The sequence below is a fragment of the Typopeltis vanoorti genome, chromosome 10 (genome assembly GCF_054136105.1).
Source record: "Typopeltis vanoorti isolate ZY-2024b chromosome 10, IOZ_Tvanoo_1.0, whole genome shotgun sequence".
NCBI classification, from domain to species: domain Eukaryota; kingdom Metazoa; phylum Arthropoda; class Arachnida; order Uropygi; family Thelyphonidae; genus Typopeltis; species Typopeltis vanoorti.
In genome coordinates, this window is record NC_143558.1 from 42,484,952 (window position 1) to 42,508,509 (window position 23,558).

General features: G+C 34.9%; 1 protein-coding gene across 3 annotated transcripts in view; it reads right to left on the reverse strand.

The window, feature by feature from the left end:
- The window catches only part of Xpd (general transcription and DNA repair factor IIH helicase subunit Xpd), a 475,287-nt gene that overhangs the window by 10,995 nt on the left and 440,734 nt on the right, over positions 1-23,558 (reverse strand). The window contains exon 24 of one of the 3 annotated variants that reach the window (XM_090399652.1): positions 12,138-12,245. The exons of the other annotated variants lie outside the window; for them this stretch is intronic. Within the exon in view, the coding sequence (XP_090255778.1) occupies positions 12,186-12,245 (60 nt within the window). The 3' untranslated portion in view covers positions 12,138-12,185. Of the gene's footprint in view, positions 1-12,137; positions 12,246-23,558 lie in introns of those variants that run through there. 3 annotated transcript variants of the gene reach the window in all.

Consider the following 23,558-nt stretch of genomic DNA (forward strand, 5'->3'; position numbering starts at 1 on the left):
TTCATTGGAGTTCGAATAAAAAAGCGTGGGTGACTCGTTCAATTTTTGAAGACTGGTTTAAAACTTGTTTTTGCCCTGAAGTTAAAAGCTATTGTAAAAAGAATGATATTCCTTTCAAAATTTTGCTTTTATTAGACAATGCGCCAAGCCATCCAACTCTATTGACTGACTTAGATGAAAATGTCAAGATTCATTTTTTTCCTCCAAACACAACATCAATTCTGCAGCCAATGGATCAAAGCGTTATCTCCACTTTCAAGGCTTACTATTTAAGACGAACTTTTGCTCAAGCTATTAAAACTGCAGCAGAAGAAGATTCTTGGAGTGAATTTTGGAAGAAATTTAAAATAAAAGATGCCATTCAAAATATTTATGAATCTTGGCAAGAGGTGACTCAAAGCAACATGAGAGCCGTATGGCTAATATCTTGCTGCATTGTTCAAAGGACTTTGTTGCCTTTGCAACACAGAAAGAAGAAATCTCAACAGAAATTGTGCAGATGGGCAAAGATCTTGGTTTTACTAGTTTAGATTGTAACAATGTGAACGAATGTATTGATTCTCATTCAAATGATCTGGATGATGAAACCCTTTTGGAGTTGAAACAACAACGAGCCTATGAAGCAGATGAAGACAAAGATGACCCCACTGATGTCATGATTGAAGAATTTTCCTTTTCTGAGAAAAAGTCTCAATAATGCCATCAAATGCTATAGAGATCTAGTACTTGAAGAGACAAGGATGGTTCAACGAACACTAAAAGACTACTTTAGTAAAAAGTAAAATTACTGTATGCTAAAATAAATATAATAAAATATAAAATAAAACAAATAAAGCAATATTTGTTTTGTTTTCTACAACTTTTATATCAGTTTAAAAGGATTTTATTTGTTATTTAGTTATTATTAGTTATTTTATTGGTTAATAAAAATAACATTTTTTTTTATTTTTAAACATTTTTATTATCCTAAATTTTTGTAATAAACAAATTAAATTGTAAACCTTTATAAATAGACCTCGAACAACATGGTTTTGCATAGCGCGGACTCTTCTTGGAACCAATTAACCGTGCTATACAAGGTCTTCCTGTATATCCTAGTTGACGTTGTAATTTCCTTAAATTATTTAGTAAAAAAAAACTCCAGTGTCTTGTCGCCACTTCATGACGGCGCAGCATTTGCTCAGACTTCAGCATCTGTTGTTGTATTGCCATTGGAGCTAATGCTGGACCCTAGGTATTTGAACTGGGTGCATATGTTCAGCTCCATACCATTGGTCTGGTCGCCTCCTTGCATATATTCTGTCTTCTTGGTGTTAAGTTTAATTCCACACTCATATAAGAAGGTTTTCCATTTCTGCATGAGAAATTGGAGTTCATTTTGTGATGTAGTGCTAAGTATTACATCATCAACATATAATAGTGTCCAGGGATGTAGTTTCTGAATATCCTTGGTTATAGTGTCCATACAAAGAACAGTGGGTGAGAGGGCAGATCCCTGGTGAACTCCTACCTTTATTGGGAAGATGTCAGAGTTTCCTACTGTGCAGGTAATATTTTGATTTCTCAATGCCTTCTAGATGTGATTATGTGGTATACAGTCAAATGCCTTTTCTAGATTGTGTTGTTTCACAATTTTTAATGAATCCACACTTTTCTTCTTCAGCTTATCCCACTTAAGTAGAGTGCTGTTTTTAATGAGTCTCCTCCACATCCTCCTGTCTTGGGCTGTTGCCACATCTATGTTCTTCATCCTCAGGTCCCCCCACCCTCCATCTCTTCTTTCACTACCCATGCTTCCTCCTTCCCTACACATCCATCTGCATGACCTTTCTTCCCACATACTCTTCCTCCCTCCTTGTCAATGTCCACACTGATTTGGTGAAATTTCGACGATGGCGCTAATTTTATCTATATAAGAATGTTAAGCATCCTTATATAGATAAAACGAGTATATAAAAACATAGATAAAAAGCAGGTGTAAAACGATCTAGGAAAAATTGATTCATGAAACATAAATAAAAAAAACAACATAGTAACTAAACAGGATAAATATAAGAAACCCAAAACAAATGCCTCATGATCACTCTCACCAACCAGTGGCAGTGTTAATACTCCATTAACAAGCACATCTTGTGAAGATATAACCAAATCCAGCATTCTAGAACCTCTAGTTGCTTCTGTCACATGCTACTTAAGATATTTATTCCTCAGTAATTCCAAAAAATGTGTTCTACTTGTTTCCATACACTATCTTTTCCATCCAATTTACAGGGTGAACAAAATTAAAGTATCCAGGTTTAAGGTCTTGTGGAGTGCCACTCAGTGATCCAAATGCTGCAAAACTTTGCAGGAATACGTTGTGTATCATGCTGAAGCAATATCTGGGAAAAAAGTTCCAAAATTCACCACCAGGGGGACTATATGATGTACCAAATATAGATGTAATTTGTCTGTGTGTGTGTCTGTGTAAGGAGATAAACGACACAAGCATAAATAACACATTTTCATTCACTTCCATTATGCATTCATGGGCCGTGCTGTTCAATGTGCTCTTTCAGAGCTGGCAAGTTATCAAATGGATGATTCTGATAAACCCTGGCTGTGCTGTTCAATGTGCTCTTTCAAAGCTGGCAAATTATCAAATGGATGATTCTGATAAACCCTATCTTTCCAGAAGTCATAGGGGGCGACTTCCTACATCTTGCACGGTCCTGAGCAATTATACTGTTGACATTTGCTGTGCACATGTCCTTGGTTAGGAGATCAAGCCAATGTGTTTTTGATTGGCTTCTATTATGCATTCACGGGCTGTGCTGTTCAATGTGCTCTTTCATAGCTGGCAAGTTATCAAATGGATGATCCTGATAAACCCTATCTTTCCAGATGTCATAAGGAGTGACTTCCTACCTCTCTTTTTTTTTTTTCAGTCTGACCACTCCCATTTCACTGAGTCAGATTGCATTCAAGGAACCAAGGGGGGGTGACTGAATCCAGTCAGAGGCACTGCTGTAGCTGTGGCACAACAAAATTGGTTACCATATCACGATACCTCTGAGCAGTAACTGAGCAGGTCTCAGGACCTGACTGGTGATTGTCCTCAAAGAAGAATGGTCCGATGGTAAACCTATACCAGACACTATCTTTGGGTGAATGCAAAAGAATCTGGTGGCTTGCATACAGATTTTACATAGACTATACTCAGAAACTGTAGGTATTCACAGCTCCATTTAGGTGAAAGTAAGCCTCATCTCATTGCAAAATCATCTATGGCCATGCAGGAGTCATTTCCACTTGAGCAAGGAATGTTAAAGCGAATGTGAGTTAACTTTCAAAGTCCTGCTGCACAACTGGGTCAAGGTTATCTTGAATAGGTAAAAATACAGAATCTTCTGGCAAATTTTCTGCCAGTTGTGCAAGGCACATCCATGTGTCTTGATACAGCACATGCACTGAAGGAACCAATGCTATTATTCATGGCCTGCTCCATAACTGCATTCACTTGTTATGAACGGATTAGTTCGTGACCTCTGCCATGTCTAACTCTAAACAATCTCATTTCTTGAAAACAACTAATCATTTGTCACAGAGCACATGGAAATAGTGGACCTCATCAGCATTTGTTCAGGCAGTACAGTTTCACAATCAAAGAGTTTGAGGCAAGGTTAGTGCCATCACTATGGATGGTATTAACAACCAGAACGAAGAGAAAAATCCTGTATCCATCATTTTAAACCCTCCTGGCATCTGCCGAGTTTTGTGATAAGCAAATTCCATGCATTTGTGTTTACAATACCTCTTGGTGGTGAACTTTGGAACTACTTTTTTTTTCCCCTTCTTCTTCTCAGATATTGCTTGATGCACGATGTATTCCTGCAAAGTTTTGCAGCAATTGGATCACTGGACGGCACTCCTTAAACAGGGATACTTTAATTTTGATCACTCTGTACATTGCTGTAATTAAATTCTCCAATTAGGATCACCTTCTTTTTACATGCCCAACTAATTTGCCTAAACATTTCACAATCACAGTATTCTCTACATTCCCCGGGCTAGAACAACATCCTATTAGATATACTGTAAATTTTAGTGCTTTACACCACACACATTCAAATTCTTCACATGTACTACCATTTTCAACTTCTACCCTTTGCAAAAACATTTCTACTGCAATAAATAACAATACTCCTCCTCTTTTCATTTTCCTATCCTTCTGGAAATTTTTATACCTTTCCATTTCTATTCCCAACAGTATATCTTCCTCAGACAGCCAAGTTTCACTTATACCCATTATCTTTGGACATACTGACTCAGTCAATGTAAAAAAAATCAGCTCCCTTATTTCAAATACTCTTTACATTTGTATACAAACATAACAATCCTACTTTCTTTCAGGCCATCCCACCAAGACCAGTGTTCTCTACTCTAGTCTCTCTCTTTTAGTCTGACCACTTCCATTTCACTGAGTCAGATTGCATTCATACCTGTCCATGCCACAATCACATCTTCTATCTTGTAATCATCTTCCTCCTGCTCCTCAACTGTTTGGCTGCTTCACAATCACCTTTTGATCATTAGCTACACTAATTTCTTGATTCTGTGCTTCTCAGCAAACAAAGGTTTCTTTAAATGTCCAACACCAATCCAATTCAAATCAAATACAAACCATCAACTTCAACCATTTCAACTGAACCCTTTCCTCACATAGCTCAGCCATCTTGTTATTCATTATCTCAATTCTGCTCTCCTCAACTCACTATTATCTTTGTAACATGTTAAACTTTCCCAACAATGCTATTATCCTTTACCACAACTTCTTCCAGTTTCTATTAATTTTCCTTTTTTCACAACTTCAGTCATTTGTGTCACAACTACCATTAATTCTGACTTTTTCCCCTCTTTGCAAAGTATCAGTCATTTCTTTCAATGTTTCATCAGGAAAGCATGTTTTGTGATTACTCATCACACCTTTAATACAATGCTATATGGAACTAACTTCATCCTTCTCATTCACAACAGCAAAGCACCTTTTTTAGATGTTTAATCTCTTCTTCCAGATACTTCATTTTTATTAACCCTTACCTAAGCTCTTTCACTCCATTTCCTTTGTTATCATTACTATCACTTCATGCAATTTCTGTTTACCACCAGCGATGCTAGCTCCCAATTCAAAATGCTCTAACCTATCATTACACTTTTCACATAAATGAGTTTTTTGATTCTTTTGATTCACAAATATTTCACATATTTTGATGCATACATGAAACAAATTTTGCAATGCATCTGCTGAGAAAAATCATGAGCCACAGATGTGTGCTTCCTTATGGATGCCATTTTCCTAAAATTACAACAAACGTTATTGAATAACACTTGTAACAGCATGAAAAAAAAAAAAAAATGAAACAATTACACACAAAAAGCCACACAAACCAATTTAAAATTTTATATATTGTTATATCGAAAATACCCATAATGAAATAAATTTATTTATGTCTAGTTACATCACTAATATCAAATCATCAGCAGTGATATGTACTAGGCAAGCAAATTTCACAATAAAAAAATTAAATAACATCTCCTTTTAAAAAATATAGAAGTACAGTACTTCCTTTTTTCCAAAAAACAAAGGAAGATAACTGCATCATATCTTTGAGAATTTACTTATGAATGTGATTTGCATAGACATTGAATGTTAGTATAAAAAGAACATAAGCATTAACTGGAAGTCTGAATACTAACTAGATATGCCCAAGAATACTTATTAATTTTATTTAATGTTTTTTATGAAAGTTTTAATAATATTTAAAATTTTCTAGTTCACTTTAATATACTCATGCAACTGTCCCAAAGGTTCAATTTGTCCTTAATTCTTTATTATCAACATCATCAAATTCCTGACATGTACCCTCAAGGGGTGTACAGGATATGATAGTACTACATGAAAAACTAACATCATTACTAACTTCCTATCTACAATTTTCTTCCAAATCAATCTGTTACCTGTCAAGACACCAACATTATCAGATCTTATATTTCTGTCTTCTAAGGCACTTTTTACTATCACTCCACCTATATATTGGTCATATTCTGGGTCTTTTTCCTGATAACCTGGCAGAGAACACTTGTTTTGCTAATCTTTCCTCTCCCATTCTGTTTAGGTGACCATACCACCTGACATTAGCTCTGCTAATAATGTCAAGTTCTTTCTTAATATCCTCATTTTTAATATGATATTGCCATTGATGCCATCTGTTTATGCCCCTAATCTTTCTCATAACTCTCATATCTGTTATCTCTAGTCTTTGGTCAAGTGGTTTACTTCTAACTCAGCTTTCAGATTCATAAGTTAAAATTGGTTTGAACTGTCCTGTATAGTACTAATTTAGTGCTTTGACTAATTTCTCTTTTATTCCATACATAAATTTATCCAGTTAACTTCCTACCATACCAACTTTATTGATTCTGTTGTCTATTTCCATATTTAATTTACTATCTTCATTAAAAATAGTGCCTAAGTAGCTGAAATGTTTTACTTGTTCTACAGTTTCTCCATTCACAATGCACTTGATATTTTCAATGCTTCTGCCTATTTTCATTGTCTTTGTCTTGTTATTGCTGACCTTCATACCATATCTATTACAACAGTTATTCAATTTAGTCAGAGAATCTTGCAGACTTGTAGCAGATTTATTTAGAAGTATAACATCATCTGCATAAAGCAAAGAGCTAACATTAACATCTCCAATTTTGATATCAGGTTTAATACCACTTTCCTTCATAATGTGATCCATATAGAATAACAGAGGGGGGGGGGTATGATGTACTTCCTTCAATTCTAACTGCTGACTTACAACTCAAATAAAGACTAAGTATTGCTTGATATAATGCTCCATTAACACCATACAGCTGTAGCATTTTGAGTAGCTTTTCTCTTGGCACCTTGTCATATGCTTTTTCCAGATCTACAAAACTTAAATACAGATCTTTGTTATTTTCCTATGATTTCTCAACTATTTGTCATAAAGTGAAAATCTGATCCTCACAGCCTCTATTTGCCCTGAATCCAGCTTGTTCTTCACCAAGCTTCTTTTCCACAATCCTTCTTAACTGTTTCTCAGGTATACTCGCATAAATTTTACCAGGAACACTCAAGTAGCGAAATACCTCCGTAATTCTCACATTCAGTTTTATTTCCCTTTTTATAGATGGGTACTATGAGAGCTCTACTCCAATCATCTGGAATTCGTCCCTCTGTCAAGGCCTTCTGAACTATGCAGTGCAGCCACTGTAAGACTTTTATACCTCTAACTTGAACATTTCTGGTCAAATATCATCTATTCCTACTGCCTTTCCACATTTCAGGCTTTTGAGGGCTTTTTATGTATTCCTGATTGCATGCCTGTAGAGTGTTTTTTCACTATTGTGCTGTCACTGGTTGTTTCATTTAGCAATTATCATCTCTGATTCCTTTTACAGCATTCTTTCCTCCATTTCTGAGCTTTTTCAACAGCCTCCAGAATATTTTGCCACCTTCTTGATACTTCTTTTCTATCTTTTTACCAAAGTCTTCCCATGACTTTTGTTTAGCTAGTTTTACACAATGTTTAGCTTTCTTGCATTTGTGTCTGTATTCTCTAAGAGCACAAGCTGACAGGAACTTTTGATATGCTTTCTTCTTTTCCTTCACTACCTCTTTAACTTTCTGTGTCCACCATGGGGTTCTGATTTTTCTATCCTTGCAGACAACTTCACCACATGTGTCTCTCTGGCTGAATCAATCAATGTTTTCTTCAGGATTTGCCAACGAATCGTCTACAGTTCACATCTGACAGCTGCTTAACTTTTATTCACTTTAAAACTTTCTTAGATGTTCTTCTTTTTAATATGAAATCCAATTTTATCCTGCTCAAGACTAAATAGTGATCACTTCCAATTTGATATTCTCTGTACACTCTAGTGTGCTACACCAGGGATAAAACATCACTATCAACAATAACATACTCAATGAGACGTCTTATTCCTTGTCTCTTCTCCCATCTGAAATTGTGCATATTTTTATGTTGGAACATTGCGTTAGTAATAACCAGTCATGTCTAGAGTAGAAATCCAACAGGTATTTGCCATTATTATTAGCTTTGCTCTTTTCTCCAAATTTTCCCAAAATATTTTTTGTTTTTTCTTGTACTGTATTTTTGTAATGTTTGTAATCAATAAAAATTTATTTTGACATACATATAAAATAAATCTTTATTATGAATAGATAATTACTGATGATGCAACTAAAAGCAATGTGTGACTGGAAGCTATGACTTCAACTGTCCAAAACTGCTTGCGAGGCAGGAATATGAAATCAGGGCTTGGTTAACAAACCACATGTTATGAGTGGGGGAAGGGATTGCTTAAGGGCGGGAAAGCCAAATAACTGGGAGGAGATCTCCACATCACCTTTAAGGAATGCAGAGAACCAACTGGAGCTTCTGACCTAATGTCAATTCTCACTATCATGTGGTGCACCCTGTTAGCAGGTATAAACTGGGTACTCAACAAATGAGGATTGGATTCAAGCCAGCTGGGGCATTTTCTGATTAAACAAGGTACCTGTTGTTTTTGTCAGTGAACCAGAGTAAGCAGTCTCCTGGAACTAATTCCAACTCAACACCTAGAAGAAGAACAATAACAATAACAAACTCAATATCACAAGAACTGAAAATAGAAACCATCAATATAAGGAATATTAATAGAAAGGAAATCGAAGTTGCACAGAAAATAATAGAAAAGTACCAAGCAAATATAATCGGCATTAATGAGACAGAGAAGATAAAAACAGGTGAGATTTTGTAGGATGTTATATTCAAACAATAACAATCAAGGAAAGGAAGAAGTAGCGATAGTATTCAACAACAAATATGAAAATAAACTTCTTGATTGGAAGGCGGTTTGAAGTAGAGTTATGTGAGCAAACTTCAAAATGGGTAAATGGACAATGAAACCTATGTGCCTATGGTCCACAGAAGGTTCAGCTAAGGAAGAAGTGAAGGAATTTTTTGAGTCACCAGAGCAGGCAGCTGACATAAAGAAAATAAAAAAGTGGTCCTTTTTAGAGATCTAAATAGCAAAATAGGAAATGAATTCCACCAGAAATATTAAGATTGTTTTAGGAAAACTTGGAGAAAAGGCCAAGGCTAATAATAATGGTAAGTATCTGCTCAAAACAAGGATTACTCTTTACTAACACCATGTTCCAACATAAAAATGTGCACAAGTTCACATTGAAAGAAGACAAAACAAATAAGTAAAGCCTCACTGAATATGTCAATGTTGATAGTGATCTAAAATTGGAAATGACCATCAATTAGTTTTAAGTAAGAAGAAATGAATACCACATTGAAAAGAACAATATATAAGAAAATTTTAAAAGAATTAAAGTTGAGAAGCTTTTACAGGTAAACTGTAGACTCAGCTATACAAACGTTGGTGACGAAAAAATGAAACAGTTTGAAAACAAGAACTAAACCTTGGAGTCTCAGTGTCAAACTGTGAAGAAAACTTGATTGATTGAGCTAGGGAGACATTCAGTGAAATTGTCTACAAAGACAGAAAAATAACACCATGTTAGACACGAGATGTTCAAGAAATAGTCCTAGAAATGAAGAAAGCATACCAGAAGTTCCTGGTACATAAATCAGCACATGCCCTAAAAGAATACAGAAAAAAATGCATGCGAGATAAGCTATGTATAAAAGAAGCTAAACAAAAGTTCTCGAGGCTATTGAAGAAGATTAAAAATGGAGGAAAGAGTAAAGGAATCAAAGATAAAGATTCTGGTAATTGGACCACATGTTTATTAAGGTAAATAACAATAAAAAATAAAAAATCCGACAAGTTTTGTAAGTCGTTTGACTTACATCTTCAGGGGTCAAAGGTAACTAAAAGTTTAAACGCAAGAAATGAGAAATTACTCAAAATAGTTCATTCTAACTGTTCGTTAAATTAAATATCCGAATGCAGATTCAGTGTAATGCTAAGTTTGAACAATGCTGGATGCTGTCACGTTCTCTGTTGCTCACATTCACATTGTTCGAGGTCTGACTTGGGTATATTTTTTATCAATGCTGACAAAACTTGGTGTAGAATTAGGCCCTGGTTTTTGTTGCATTGCATTGGAATTCTAAGCATGTTTGCAGCTTCTTTAAATTTTTTTATGTAACAATTTGTGGAAGTTGTATCGTATGCTAGGCCTGATTTGTGTTCTCTTCTTTTTTGCACGTCTTTTTGGTGTTCGTTCATGCGAATTTCCCCTGATCTTCCCGTCTGGCCTACGTAGCAGATGCCACAGGAACAATGAATTTTATAAATACCTGGTTTTTTTAAAGGATGATGTGGAGGTTTTGGGGGGATGTAGAAATCTTGAAATTTTTCCAGAGGTAGAAAAGCAACTTTGATGTTATGTTTTTTAGTAATTTGGCCATTTTGTCTGTAACATTCTTGATGTATGGAAGCGTGATTGGTTTCTTAAAATCTTGCTTTTGTGAGATGCTTGTAGGAGGTGTGTTGAGGATTCTTTTTATTGTCTTAGGTTCATAACCATTTTTTTGTTGAGGATTTGTGTTAAATATTGAAATTCTTCATTTCTTTGTTTTTCTGTGCTGGAAATGTTATAAGCTCTGTCCCTCAAGGTTTTAATTAAACTTATTTTTAGCGAGGGGTGATGGTGTGAGGCCGCATTAAGAAATCTTCCTGTGTTCGTGGGTTTTCTATAGATGGAGAAGGATAATTTATTATCTTTTTCATTGACTTCTATTAGGATATCGTCATAAAGATATTCTAGATGTCTGGAGTACTTTGAAAGAGTAGTAGTAGTAGAAAAATTTCAAGAGGAATGCAAACAGGAGTACATATCAATACTCAAGGTAGAAAAAGCCATCAAAAACTTGAAATGGAAAGGCAGCTGTAGGAAGATAAATGTAAAATGTAAAATCAGGGATAGGACAAGAATGCAGATGATGTACACAAATGGTCAAATATGGAGGTATAAAATGTTTGCAGTGACTATACTGCATAATTCAAATGGCCTGGTCAGAAAGTTGAATTCCAAATGATTGGAGTAGAGCTCTCATAGTTCCCATCTATAAATCTTCTTCCTAACATGCATATTAGTATAGGTCACCTGTTCCGGTCTCATGCCATTTCTTTCTTGGTCTTCCAATTCTTCTTTTTCCACTTATTTTATATCTGTATAATATTTTTGGTAGCCTGCTATTGTCCATTTGATTTAAATGTTCTATCCATTTTTGTTCATACTGTCTTATGTAGTAATTAATTGGTTTTATATTCAGGGATTGTAAAATTTCTTCATTTGTTTTATGGTCTCACTTGGTATATCTGCTGTTTTTCTGAGAAACTTCATTTCTGCTGTTTGAATTTGTTTTTATGGTCCATGTTTTGCTTCTGTATAGTACAGTTGGTTTTTAAAAGACATTATATAGTCTGATTCTAATGTGTTTTTGTACTAGGGATGGCTTAAATATATTATTTATTATGCCATTTACTTTGACAAAGTCTGATATTTTGGTGTCTATGTATTTTTCTTCTTCATATGATAAATCACATCCCAAGTATCTGAAAGTATTTACTTGTTCTAATATTTTATTATCTATCACTATTTTACTTCTTATTGGGTGTTCTCCTTTGAATGCCATTATTTTTGTTTTTTCTTTAGATATTGTCATATTATATTGTTTTGAGATATCAATTTAATGAACTTTGTAAATCATCTTCTGATGTACTAATACTGTTTGATAATCTGCAAATAGTAGTGTATCTATTTTCAATTGTGGTGTTATTTCTATACCAATGGGTTATACTGTTTCCAGATTGTTATAATTTTATTTATATATACAAGGTGTGGCTATTAAATATTGAGACTGATTGCAAAAATATGGTTTATTATAGTTTGCCCACCGATTAGAGATCCTTCGACACTTCTGCGCATCTCAGAAAAAGGAGAATCCATTCCGATAATAGGGTAATCAGTCCGTATTGTGGGATGAGTTGTTTATTATTACCGGTTGGAAAATTAACTTCTCTTTTATGATTATTGTAGTTAACTATGTTGCTTGTGTAACAGTTGGAAAATTTTACCTATAAAGCACATGATTTCGCATGTTGGCTACCAATTCGGACGTCCTTCATTTCTTTCTCCCCTTCAGCATGAATCGACTATTCTTGGAAAGACGTGAAGCAGGGACCTACAAACGGTGGGCGAACTATATTAGAATTGTACAACTTAATTGTTATCCCCTTCAACATACTCCCCTCCGCTATCTATACACATTTGTATAAAATTTTCCATTATTGGAAGCAGTGCTGAAAGTCATCAGTGTTATCTGTTTCAGTAGCACTGTCGTTTTCTCCTTTACCTCATCCACTGACTGAAAATGAGTGCCCTTCATGCGGATTTCAACTCTGGAAAAAGGTAAAAGTTGCATGGAGCTAAGTCAGGCGAGTAAGGTGGATGGTTCAACACTGGAAAACTCCCACGTCACCAAGAATGAAAAAAGCAAGAATAAGTAAGTCAAAACTGAAAGCAATGCTGATTGTTTTTTATACCATGGTGTGGTAATGGTTGAATGGTTACCAGAGGATCGGACAGTTAACCAAAATTATTACATTGAGGTTCTGGCCAAGTTGAGAGAATGAGTGAGGGAGAAGAGACCAGATCTGTGGAAGAACAATGCTGGGATTCTCCATCAGGACAATGTTCCAGGGCACTGTCTGTAAAGCAGTATCTGGCTGATAAGAAGATCCCAGTGTTGGACCATCCTTACTTGCCGGACATAGCTCCATGCGACTTTTACCTTTTTCCAAAGTTGAAATCTGCATTGAAGGGAACCCATTTTCAGTCAGTGGATGAGGTAAAGGAGAAAACGGCAGTGCTACTGAAGCAGATAACACCTGATTTCTTGCAGCACTGCTTCTAAGAATGGAAAATTCGTATGCAAAAGTGTATAGATAGAGGAGGGGAGTATGTTGAAGGGATAACAATTAAGTTGTAAAATTCTAATAATAAACCACATTTTTGCAACCAATCTCATTATTTAATAGCCACACCTCATATATTGAAAAGCACAGGTGAGAGGGTACATCCTTGTCATACTCCTCTTGATACATCTTTCCATTCTGAGATGTGTTCTAACTTAACCGCTATTTTATTTCCTGTATATATTTCTTGAATCGATTGTAAAAGTTGGTTTATTATATTTAAATCAGTTAATATTTTAAACAATTTTTGTCTACTAATTTTGTCAAAGGCTTTTTCATAATAAAGGCCACGTGTGTTTCTTTTTGAAATTCTCTTCTCTTTTCTATTAATAATTTTAGAGTAAAAATTGGATCTATGCAGGATCGGCCTTTTTGGAAACCATTTTGTTCTTCTAGTAGTTTGTCCTCTACAATACTACTTAGCTTCTCTTTTAATATTCCTGCATATATTTTATATCCTGTATTCAGCAGACTAATTCCCCTATAGTTATTGCAATCTTTTTTATTTCCTTTTTTATAGATTGGGATAACCAGTGCTTTTTTCCAAGAGTAAGGAGTTTTTCCAGATATCCAAACCATATTAAAAAATTTCAGAAGTCTTTAATTAAATTTTTCACCTGCATTTTTGTATAGTTCTATATTTATATTGTCTTCTGGTTTCCAATTTTTCATCTTTGTTGTATTTTTCAGTTCTAACATTATGATATTTTCTGTTAGGTCATTCTTTGTTTTATAAAATTTTATTTCATTGTTCTCATCTGTCCAAAGATTTTGGAAATAGATCACCCATTTTTTTGAATGTATTGTTTGTTGTTCGTATTTTTATCTTTTCTTTTATTTCTTTATTCATGTATTTTATTCCTTTAAAGGTTTTGGGTTGTGGCTTAAATATATCCTTTTCTAGTTCTGTTATGAAATTGTTCCATCTCTCTCTATGTTTTTTTTTCTTACTTCTCATTTTGCAATTGCACTGTTTCTTTTATACTCTATTTTTGCTTCTATTGTTTTGGAATTTAGCCATTTCTGGTAACTGTCCTTTTTTGTTTTTATTATATTTTTCTATTTCTTTGTTCCAGTCTCATAGTCCTCTTTTTCTAATCCATTTGTGCTTTATTCCTAAGGTTTCTGTTGCTGCTTTTGTTAGAATTTGTTTCAAATTTTCCCATTCATCATCTATATCACTTAATTCATGTGTGATTTCTGTTTTTAAGTTTGTGCATTTTTGATACTGTAAACTAACTTGGGAATCCTGTAATGAAGAAATTTTGTAGCTTGGTTGGTAAGACTTTTCAATTCTATGTATTTTTAGCAACTTTGGTTTAAATCGAATTTTTACTGATACCATATAATGATCAGAGTTTAATTCAAAGCCTCGATATGCTCTTACACCTAAAATTAAATCTGCTAATTTAAATTTTGCAATAACGTAGTCAATTACTAATTTTATCCTCTGGCTGACCAAGTATATTTATGTATTTCCTTGTGTTTAAATACCAAATTCATTATTCTCATATTATTATAAATGACAAAATCACGCAGTCTGCAACCATTTTGATTACATGTATCTTCTCCAAATTTACCTATATTTCTTTTTGTATTTTTGGTTTCCTATTCTGGCATTTAAATCTCTTGCTAGTAGTAAATAGTCAGTTTTGTTTGTTTTATCTATAGCATTCCGTAATTCTTTATAAAATATATTACTGTCTTCTTCTTTTCCCTCTTCTGGTGCATATGCACCAATTATTTTTATGTGGCCTCTCAATGTTTTGAGTCTAATTTCTATTAGTCTTTCATTCAAATAGTTGTAATATACAATATTATTCTTTAGGGATTTATGTACCATAATCATTATACATGCTTTTGCTCTTTCTTCTTTTTTAACTCCACTGTAGATTTGTATATAGTTGTTTGTTTCTTTTATACCTTTTTGTTTTTTCTTTGTTTCTGTTACTATACATATCTTTATGTCAACTTGGTTTAGTGGTTTATAAAGTTCTTCTTTGTTGCAATGCTTCTCATACTCCATGTTGTAATCTTCATTACGTGTTCCTTTTTCCAATTTTGTTTACTGTTTCCTGAATTGTGGTCTTTTCCCTGATAGTCCATCTGGCTTTTCTTTGGAAGAGACTTGAAAAAGTATTTTGAATTTCTCAAGGGCAGGTTACTAACCTGTCACTGGGTAATTCCAGTGGTAGGACTGTTACCTAACACCCCTGGACAGGCAGATCTAACAGCATTTACTCTGTTAGGGTTATACCAACCAATACTCGGTCGCCAGTGCCTCGTTTGTACTTTGAACAGGATGGACCACAAGAAGGTGAGGTTGACATTTGAGTGGAAGAGGCTATGTATTGCGCTTCACCACCCCTTCCACCCCCCCATCTAGAAATAAAGAGAATAAAGCTGAATGTGAGAATTATAGATGAATTTCTCTACTAAGTGTTCCAGATAAGATTTATGCAAGCATTCTTGAAAAGAGGCTGAGAAAAACTGTCAAAAAGAAACTTGGAGAAAATCAAGCTGGGTTCAAGACCAAGATCAGATTTTCACTTTACGATAAATACAGTAAACCCTCGATTTAATGGACAAAATTTCCGGTCCGTATGTCACATGAAAATTAACACCCTGTTAATTTTAAAATGCTTTTAACCAAGATTTGCTTATAATTAAATTAACAGGTTATTTTTTGTTATTAATTTCCTGTTATTTTTAACAAATTTTGGCGAATAGGCCATAATATGTTGGAAAAACACTGTAGTAATTTAGCCGACATAAACGAGTCACTGCTCATAAAACATGTTCGTCGAATGATTAGGACGTGATCACACCAATCTCACTGTAATTGGTTCTTTTGTCACGTGGCGACTTTCTGCGACAGTTTAATTACACACATTTTCGTAATTTTAGGGAGTTAATTATAAAAAAAACAGCAGAATTCAAAAGTTAAAAAAAAACTTAATAGTTTTTTCAAAGCAGGATTATCTAAACCGAGCACCTCAACACTGAACATTAACTTATCTAAAAGTGTGTATAACACAATTTTTTTGTTATTAGTGCTAATATTGCTAAAATTGCAGTATAATGTTACAGATATTTTTATTTAAAAAAATTCGCGATTTAACGGACACCCTTTTGCCCCTATTAGTCCGTTAAATCAAGGGTTTACTATAGTTGAGAAATCATGGGAACATGACAAGAATCTGTATTTAAGTTTTGTAGATCTGGAAAAGGCATATGACAAGGTGCCTAGAGGAAAGCTTTTCAAAACACTACAATCATATGAGTTAAATCAAACATTATACAAAACAATATACAAAATAGAAAATTTCAGATGCATTCTCAACTGAGAACCTATAAAAGAAGTAAAATATTTCAGCTATTTAAGCACTGTTTTTAGTGAAGATAGCAAATTAAATTTTGAAATAGACACCAGAATAAGCAAAGCTGGTATAGTGGGAGAACCAGTTGAACAAGTTTATACAGAATAAGAGAGAAATGAGCCAAAACACAAAACTAGAAGTATACAAGACAGTATTCAAACCAGTATTAAGTTATGAATATGAGAGTTGAGTTAGAAATATGACACAGAATCAAAGACTAGATATGAGAGTTGTCAATAGATGGAGCAATGGTAAAATCACATTAAAAATGAAGGTATTAGAAAGAAACTTGACATTGTTAGCATTCAAGAATGTGTGAGCAGAGCTAATCTAAGGTGATGGCCACTTAAACACAATGGAAGAAGGAACACTAGCAAAACAGGTGTTTGAATATGTAAGAAGTGTCTTAGAAGAATGAAATGTTAGATATGACAATACTTGTGTGGTGATAATTAACAGATTAATTTGGAGGAAACTTGTTAATAGGAGATTAATAATAATATAAACTTAATCAGGTGGTTCGGTAATAGTAGCCTGAACATTCTTTCAGGATATATATCAGGAAATTGATGTCACAAGCACAATATTATAGTTTCCATTGAAATTATAGTTAGAAACAAGTGTACCTTAAGAACAGGTGTTGGATTAACTGATTGGATTCAGGTTGAAAAGAGAGTTAGGCAAGGATGTCTACTTTCTCCACATTTGTTTGGTATTGAGCTCATCATGCATGTAGCATTGGATGAGCTCAAGACAGAAATTAGGATATAGACTGATCAGTAATCCGAAGTATCTGATGACAAGGAAGAACTAGGATAAATCCTTGACAAAGTTAACGAGATCAGTAAGAACAGAGGACTTTAGCTTAATCCTAGTAAGATAAAGATTATGGTTCTCAAATGTAATACAGACAGGGAAGCTCCTGAGAAACAAGTGTACCTTAATGGAGAAAGAATTGAGGAAGTCAACAAGTTCGAGTATCTGGGATCTATTATTACTTTGAAAAATTACTGTTCAGAAGATGTCAGAAGAAGAAGATCAGGACCGGCTAAAACAACAGTCAAAGACTAGTCTAAAATCTAGAAGGATGGATCTATCTCCACAGGAACAAAGTTGTGGATTTTGGATGCAACTGTTCTTCCCGCATTGACTTATGGAGGTGAGACTTGGAATCTAAGGAAATCTTCTGAGATGTGATTACAGAAATCTGTTGAAGATATCATAAACTGAAGGGTAGACAAATGGATGGTTACTAGAAAGGATCAGTAGAACTTTAAGGTTCCTTAAGGATATTAAGACAAGAAAGTTGAAATACTTTGGACCTATTGAAAGGACAGAAGGAGGAGGACTTCTCAGAACAGTAATAGAAGGTAAAGTTCCTGGAAAAAGAGAAAGGAGTAGACCATCAATGAGATGGATTGACTGATCTTCAGAGTTGAACCTCCAGAAAAGCATTACAGGACCACATGGCGAGGACTGGTGTGGCACATCACTGAGGATCTGAGTGACCATACCGTATCTGTTGATGTCCAATGAACAGATGGGATGGGATGGATGGATGGTTGGAATTATGATCAAAGCAGCTATGGCAACGAGGTAAGTGTATGCTGACTGGCTGTGTTTTTCAAGATAGCTTGCCTTTCACAGAGGATGAGAATCCCAAGTTTCTGAAAGGAAACATCATGCCACTCCATATGAGACCAGCAAACTTGCCTTTCAGGTGGAAAGAGCATAATATGATGGTACTGGCCACATTGTAAATACAACAGTATGATGATTTTGTGAAATCATATACACAAATAAAAATAAAACATGTCTGGAGTATAAATATATTCTAAACTCCTATTACTTATAGAAAATGATTATTTCTATCTCATCTCATCTTCCTTCCCCTCTTTTACCCTGCGGTATCGAGGATTTATTAATCATCGGACCTCAAACTGTTCACAAGATAAGGTGGTCAGCCCTACGCCCCGGTGTATCCTATCTCCATAGTGTTGAGTTCTCAAGGCCGGTTTGCCTGCTTTGCGGGATGAAAATCCCCAGGATAAAGTGGGGGGAAAACCCTACTGTCCATGCCCAAGACCAGCTAACTTGGCTATGGCTGAGGAAGATCCTTCAACTTCTCACATCACTGACGAGAATCGAATCTAGGACACTCCTTCCCCAGGCATATGGTTGCGAAGCTCACAGCCCCTAGGCTAACCGTTACTATGAAAATGCTAGGCAATAACAGCCATGGGTGATAATATGTAAAATGCACAACAGCATTATAATGAAATTTTTTCTAGGTGTATCACAAGTACTTATAACACATTTGCTTATGTTCTGTATCTACATTATATCTATATTATAGAAACACAAGAAAACAATGATGGTTACAATGTCCCACACAGTGATGAGTTTGAGTCTATCTGGTGTGAAGTGGAGGTTAACAGAATGAAATATATGGTGGGGTTTTGCTACAGACCTGGTGGCTCAGTTGCAAAGGACAAAGAAATACATTGCCAATTTAACCTTATGGGTGCCATTCAAATAATCATTATGGGGTGACTTTAATTTTCCAAACAGTAATTGGGTAGAAGAGAAATCTAATGATAAGAAAGATGAGGAATTTATTGAATTGTTGTGAGATAACGTTCTCAAGCAGCATGTAAAAGGAACTCGAGGTCAGAGAGTGTTAGATTTGCTTATAGCATCAAAAGGGGTCTCTGCCAAGAATATGGCTATTTTACCACCAATTGGTGGTAAAATAGCTATAGCACTGATCATGCTATACTTTCTTGAGAAGTATTGAATTGTGTTGATGCTCCGATTAAAACAGGTTACATGCTGAACTACAAAGCTGGAAATTATGGTCAACTTTGAAGAATACTATATTTTGTCCCATGCTATCAGTTATTGAATGGGAAAAATGTCAGCAGCGCATGGGAATCATTGAAAAAGTGCATAAATGAGCCAGTATCTGAATGTATCTCTAGTGTTCGAAGAATAAATAGGTTGGGAGAGAAATGGATGTGCAACCTTATTAAGCAAGAGATGCACAAGAAGAAGATGACGTGGAAAGAATATCGTGAGAATAAGAGTGAGAGGAGTTATGAAATATATAAAGATCAGGCCAGAAAAGTAAGGAAAACTAAACCGGAGTATGAAAAGAAATTGGCCATGCAAGCTAAAGGCAATCCAAAAGAATTTTATCATTATACCACAAGAAAAACAAAGAATGAATGTGAAAGCATAACTTTATTTAATGCAGATGGTACTCGAGTGTTGGAAGTTAATGAGATTGTTCAGTTAATGAGCGCTCACTTTGCTAACATATGTCAACCAGGTGTATCTAACATGGTGCACAGTGCTACTGCTACATTGGATGAAGAGTTATAGAGGTTCATGAAAATGAAGTTGAAGAGCTGTTGCATAACCTGGATAAGAATTTGTTTATAGGGACAGATGGAATATCAGCCTGTTTGCTAAAGGAATGTACAGCTGAAATGGCTAGGTCTTTCACCTGTTTTGTATAATTTGAGTCTCAGCTCAGGAATGATACTACAGAAATGGAAGGAATGTATGATAGTTCCATTGTACAAGGATGGTGCAAAAACTGATGTGTTTACTACCGACCTATCAGTATCTCTGATGTGGTAGTGAAGATTTTAGAGAAGTTGGTGAGAACTCACATATAGAAATGGTTGACAAAACATTCTATACTCTGCAAGGAACAGCATGGGTTTACTAAAGAAAGGTCATGTTTTAGCAATTTGCTCATATTTTATAACAGTGTTATGACCGAGTTGGATCAAGGGAATGGATACACTATGAAAATGTTGGATTTTGCTAAGGCATTTGATAGGATACCACACGAAATGCTGTTGCATAAACTGGAACAATAACCTGCTTGTCTGGAGAATATGGGATTTGAATACAAACTCTTGACTTTGATCAAGGGATGGTTGACAGACAGATATCAAAAAGTGGCATACAGTGCGTGTGAATCTGCCAGATTTAAGGTGACCAGTGGTGTACCTCAGGGTTCAGTCCTTGGGCCATTATTGTTCAGTCTATAGATTGATGACATCAGGCAGGATCTAACATCAGTTTGGGGAATGTTAACATCTCTCACTCTGTACTAAGCTCATTAGAACACATACAGCTGCTGCCCAACATCATTTCACAGTACACGTTGAAACCCACAAAACAAGTTTCTTTTCCTTCTCCTTCATCCCTGCTACTGCTGCACTGTGGAACAGTCTCTCTCCCCCTCCCTCACATATTTCCCAAGGAATACAATACACAGGCATTTAAATCAAATGTCAACAAGTTTCTGCATTCCCAACCCACTACCCATATACGGTACTAATGTATTATAGGTTGATCATCCAACCACTTGTGTATGGGTGCAACATAAAAAATAAATAAATAAAAAAAAAAACTGATATTCGGCAATTATAAAATGATTTTAATAGACTGGAAATATGGGCAAACAAAAATGGCTATCAGTTTAATGTTAGTAAGTGTAAAGTTATGCACTTTGGCGTGATTAGAGTTCCAGTGGCATATTATATTAGCATAACCCTGCATATTATATTAGCAGGGTTATGCTACAAGAAACTGAAGAAGCAAGGGATCTTGGCATATTGGTGGATAAGAATTTAAAGTTCAAAGGTCACACAGTAAAAGTTGCAAATACAACTCAGAGGATAATTGCTATGTTGAAGCAAACATTCACATGTAAGGATAAGGAAGTCATTTTGCCTCTTTATAAGGCTTTGATAAGACCACCCTGGATTACTGTATGCTGATTTGGTCTCCCAGGTTCCAAGGGAATGAAGAAGTTATGGAAAGGGAGCAACGAAGAGTTACAAAGATTATATACAGATTATGGGATTTAGATTATGAGGACAGATTGTGAGTATGTGGATTGCAGATTCCGGTTAATAGGAGAAAGAGGGGGGGGGGTGATATGATAGAGGTCTATAAACTTTTGAATGGGTGTTATAGCATTTCAAATGATGAAATTTTTCGTTATATGTAAGGTGGGGAGAGAACACGGGGGCATCCATGGAAGTTAAGTTTGTTCACAGTCAAGAAAGGGGGTAAGAGCTAGGTTTTTCTCCCAGAGAGCAGTGAGTGAGTGGAATAATTTATCATTAGGGGTAGTAAGTGCATCTAGTGTTAATGAATTTAAGGGAAGGTATGATAGCTGGTTTGGGTGATTTATAGCCTCCCTTGATGAGTCCTTGATGCCCCGGAGGTCTCAGATAATAATATCTATATTATTATTTTCTATATTATCTTAGGGGTTCTCATTGGTGAGTATGGGCATGGTGTTAAGTTGTGAATGAAGATATTTTATATGTTTTAATACTTCATTCACATTTAACATAATCCACCATGTCATAAGCAAGACTTGTAAATACTATTTGTTGTTAGTCTCTTGCTTGTAATATATTATTCATATAAACGATTTGAGTTTTGTTTGTTATTAATTAATTATTTAATCTTAGAATATGTAATAATAATGAAAAGACTATATAAATGTCATTCATTTTATTTAGTTTATTCTGTAAAATTTATTATAAGAAACTGTATGTATGTAAATTTAAATGTATATTATATGAATTGTGATATATCTTTTATTTCTGTATGTAAGTGTGGTTTTATGTAATTCTTCTGATTGGATTTGATTGGCTGCTAAAGGAGAAACAGAGTTTATTTTAGGTAGCTTGTGCTTAGAACGTGAACGGCTGTGATATGGAGTGAAGCCGCTGAACTGGCTAGAACCGGATTTTGGCAGGAAGAATGAACGTATTTAATTGGAAAATGAAAGTAAAGAGGGGGAGAAGCATTCAGGACAGCAAGGAGTAAAGTAAAGGGGTGGAAGCAAAGGGATTTGGATATACTGTAAATAGATTAGGAAGGAACCGGGAAATTAATAGGCAATTAGGAATATTTATACGGAATTCTAAAATTACGATGAATTCCAATTGTTTTGAGGAAGCATAGTGCAAGGCTGAATTTAATGCATAGAAGAAAACAAGGAATAAGTAGATTACCTAAAATGAGTGCATCAAGACTTGTGAAGCTCTATGTTTAATATTTCAGTTATACTTCAAAGTGATAGTTAACTTCAGTTTTAAGTGTGCCTATAGTGAATCCGATGTGCAAAGGATGTAACCTGGTAAGAGCAGTCCATTTTTTTTATATTTCAGCGTGAAGAAATAAGAGTTAGTTCCGCCTGATATATCTTAACATTAACTGTGGTATTCTACTAAACTTAGCCAAAATATGGAGCTTTAAAGTGTTTCCCCCTTGAAGTGATAACTGCTTCATAATTGAATTAAGTGTTTGTTGACTAAGAGAGAATTAGAGAATTCTACTTTAAGAATATTTATTATAAGATTCTGTAACATTGAACTGTGTGAACCATTTTTAATTATTCGGAAGAATGTAAAATTGACAGCTGGATGTCTGATGACTAATGTTTTATGTTTGTTATGAATATTTGAACTAAGTTGATTTGCATTATCTTGTTTTCAAAGTTATACTTAATGAAGGTTATATAACCCTGCATTAAATGTTTTGTTTTATTGATTTCAATTTGATGTTTGCCCGATTCTCTTTCATTGCACCGCTCATAAAGTTTATCAGACCTTGTGGAAGCCTTAAATGATAATATTAACCTCAGCCTGTAGAAAAGTGAGATTGAAAAAGTTAGTTGATGATTGATTCCACTATATTATATAGACTAATCTGAATATAGGGTGGCACAGGATAATATAAATTTCTCTATATTCAGATCAGTATCATTCAGCATCTAACAAATAAAAAACGGATAATTTAAATAAAAATAACGTTCCAACAAGATGGCGGATTCAAAGCCAGGATGTACGACACAACAATAGCAAACCTGAGATACCCACTCTTACTTCTTACAATATATACCTGGTATAGTATATCTGTAGACTGGTCTCTTCTACTCATTTTTCCTCTACTCTCTCTCTTACTCCCCCCCCCCCATTGGTATTAGAACCATTTGAGAACAAGGGGGGTGACTCTTTCCTCTCTAACTTTAGTTTCCACCATCTATTAAAAAAAGGCAAGCCTAGTTGCCCTGAGGTGACCACCAGATACTTATTATCA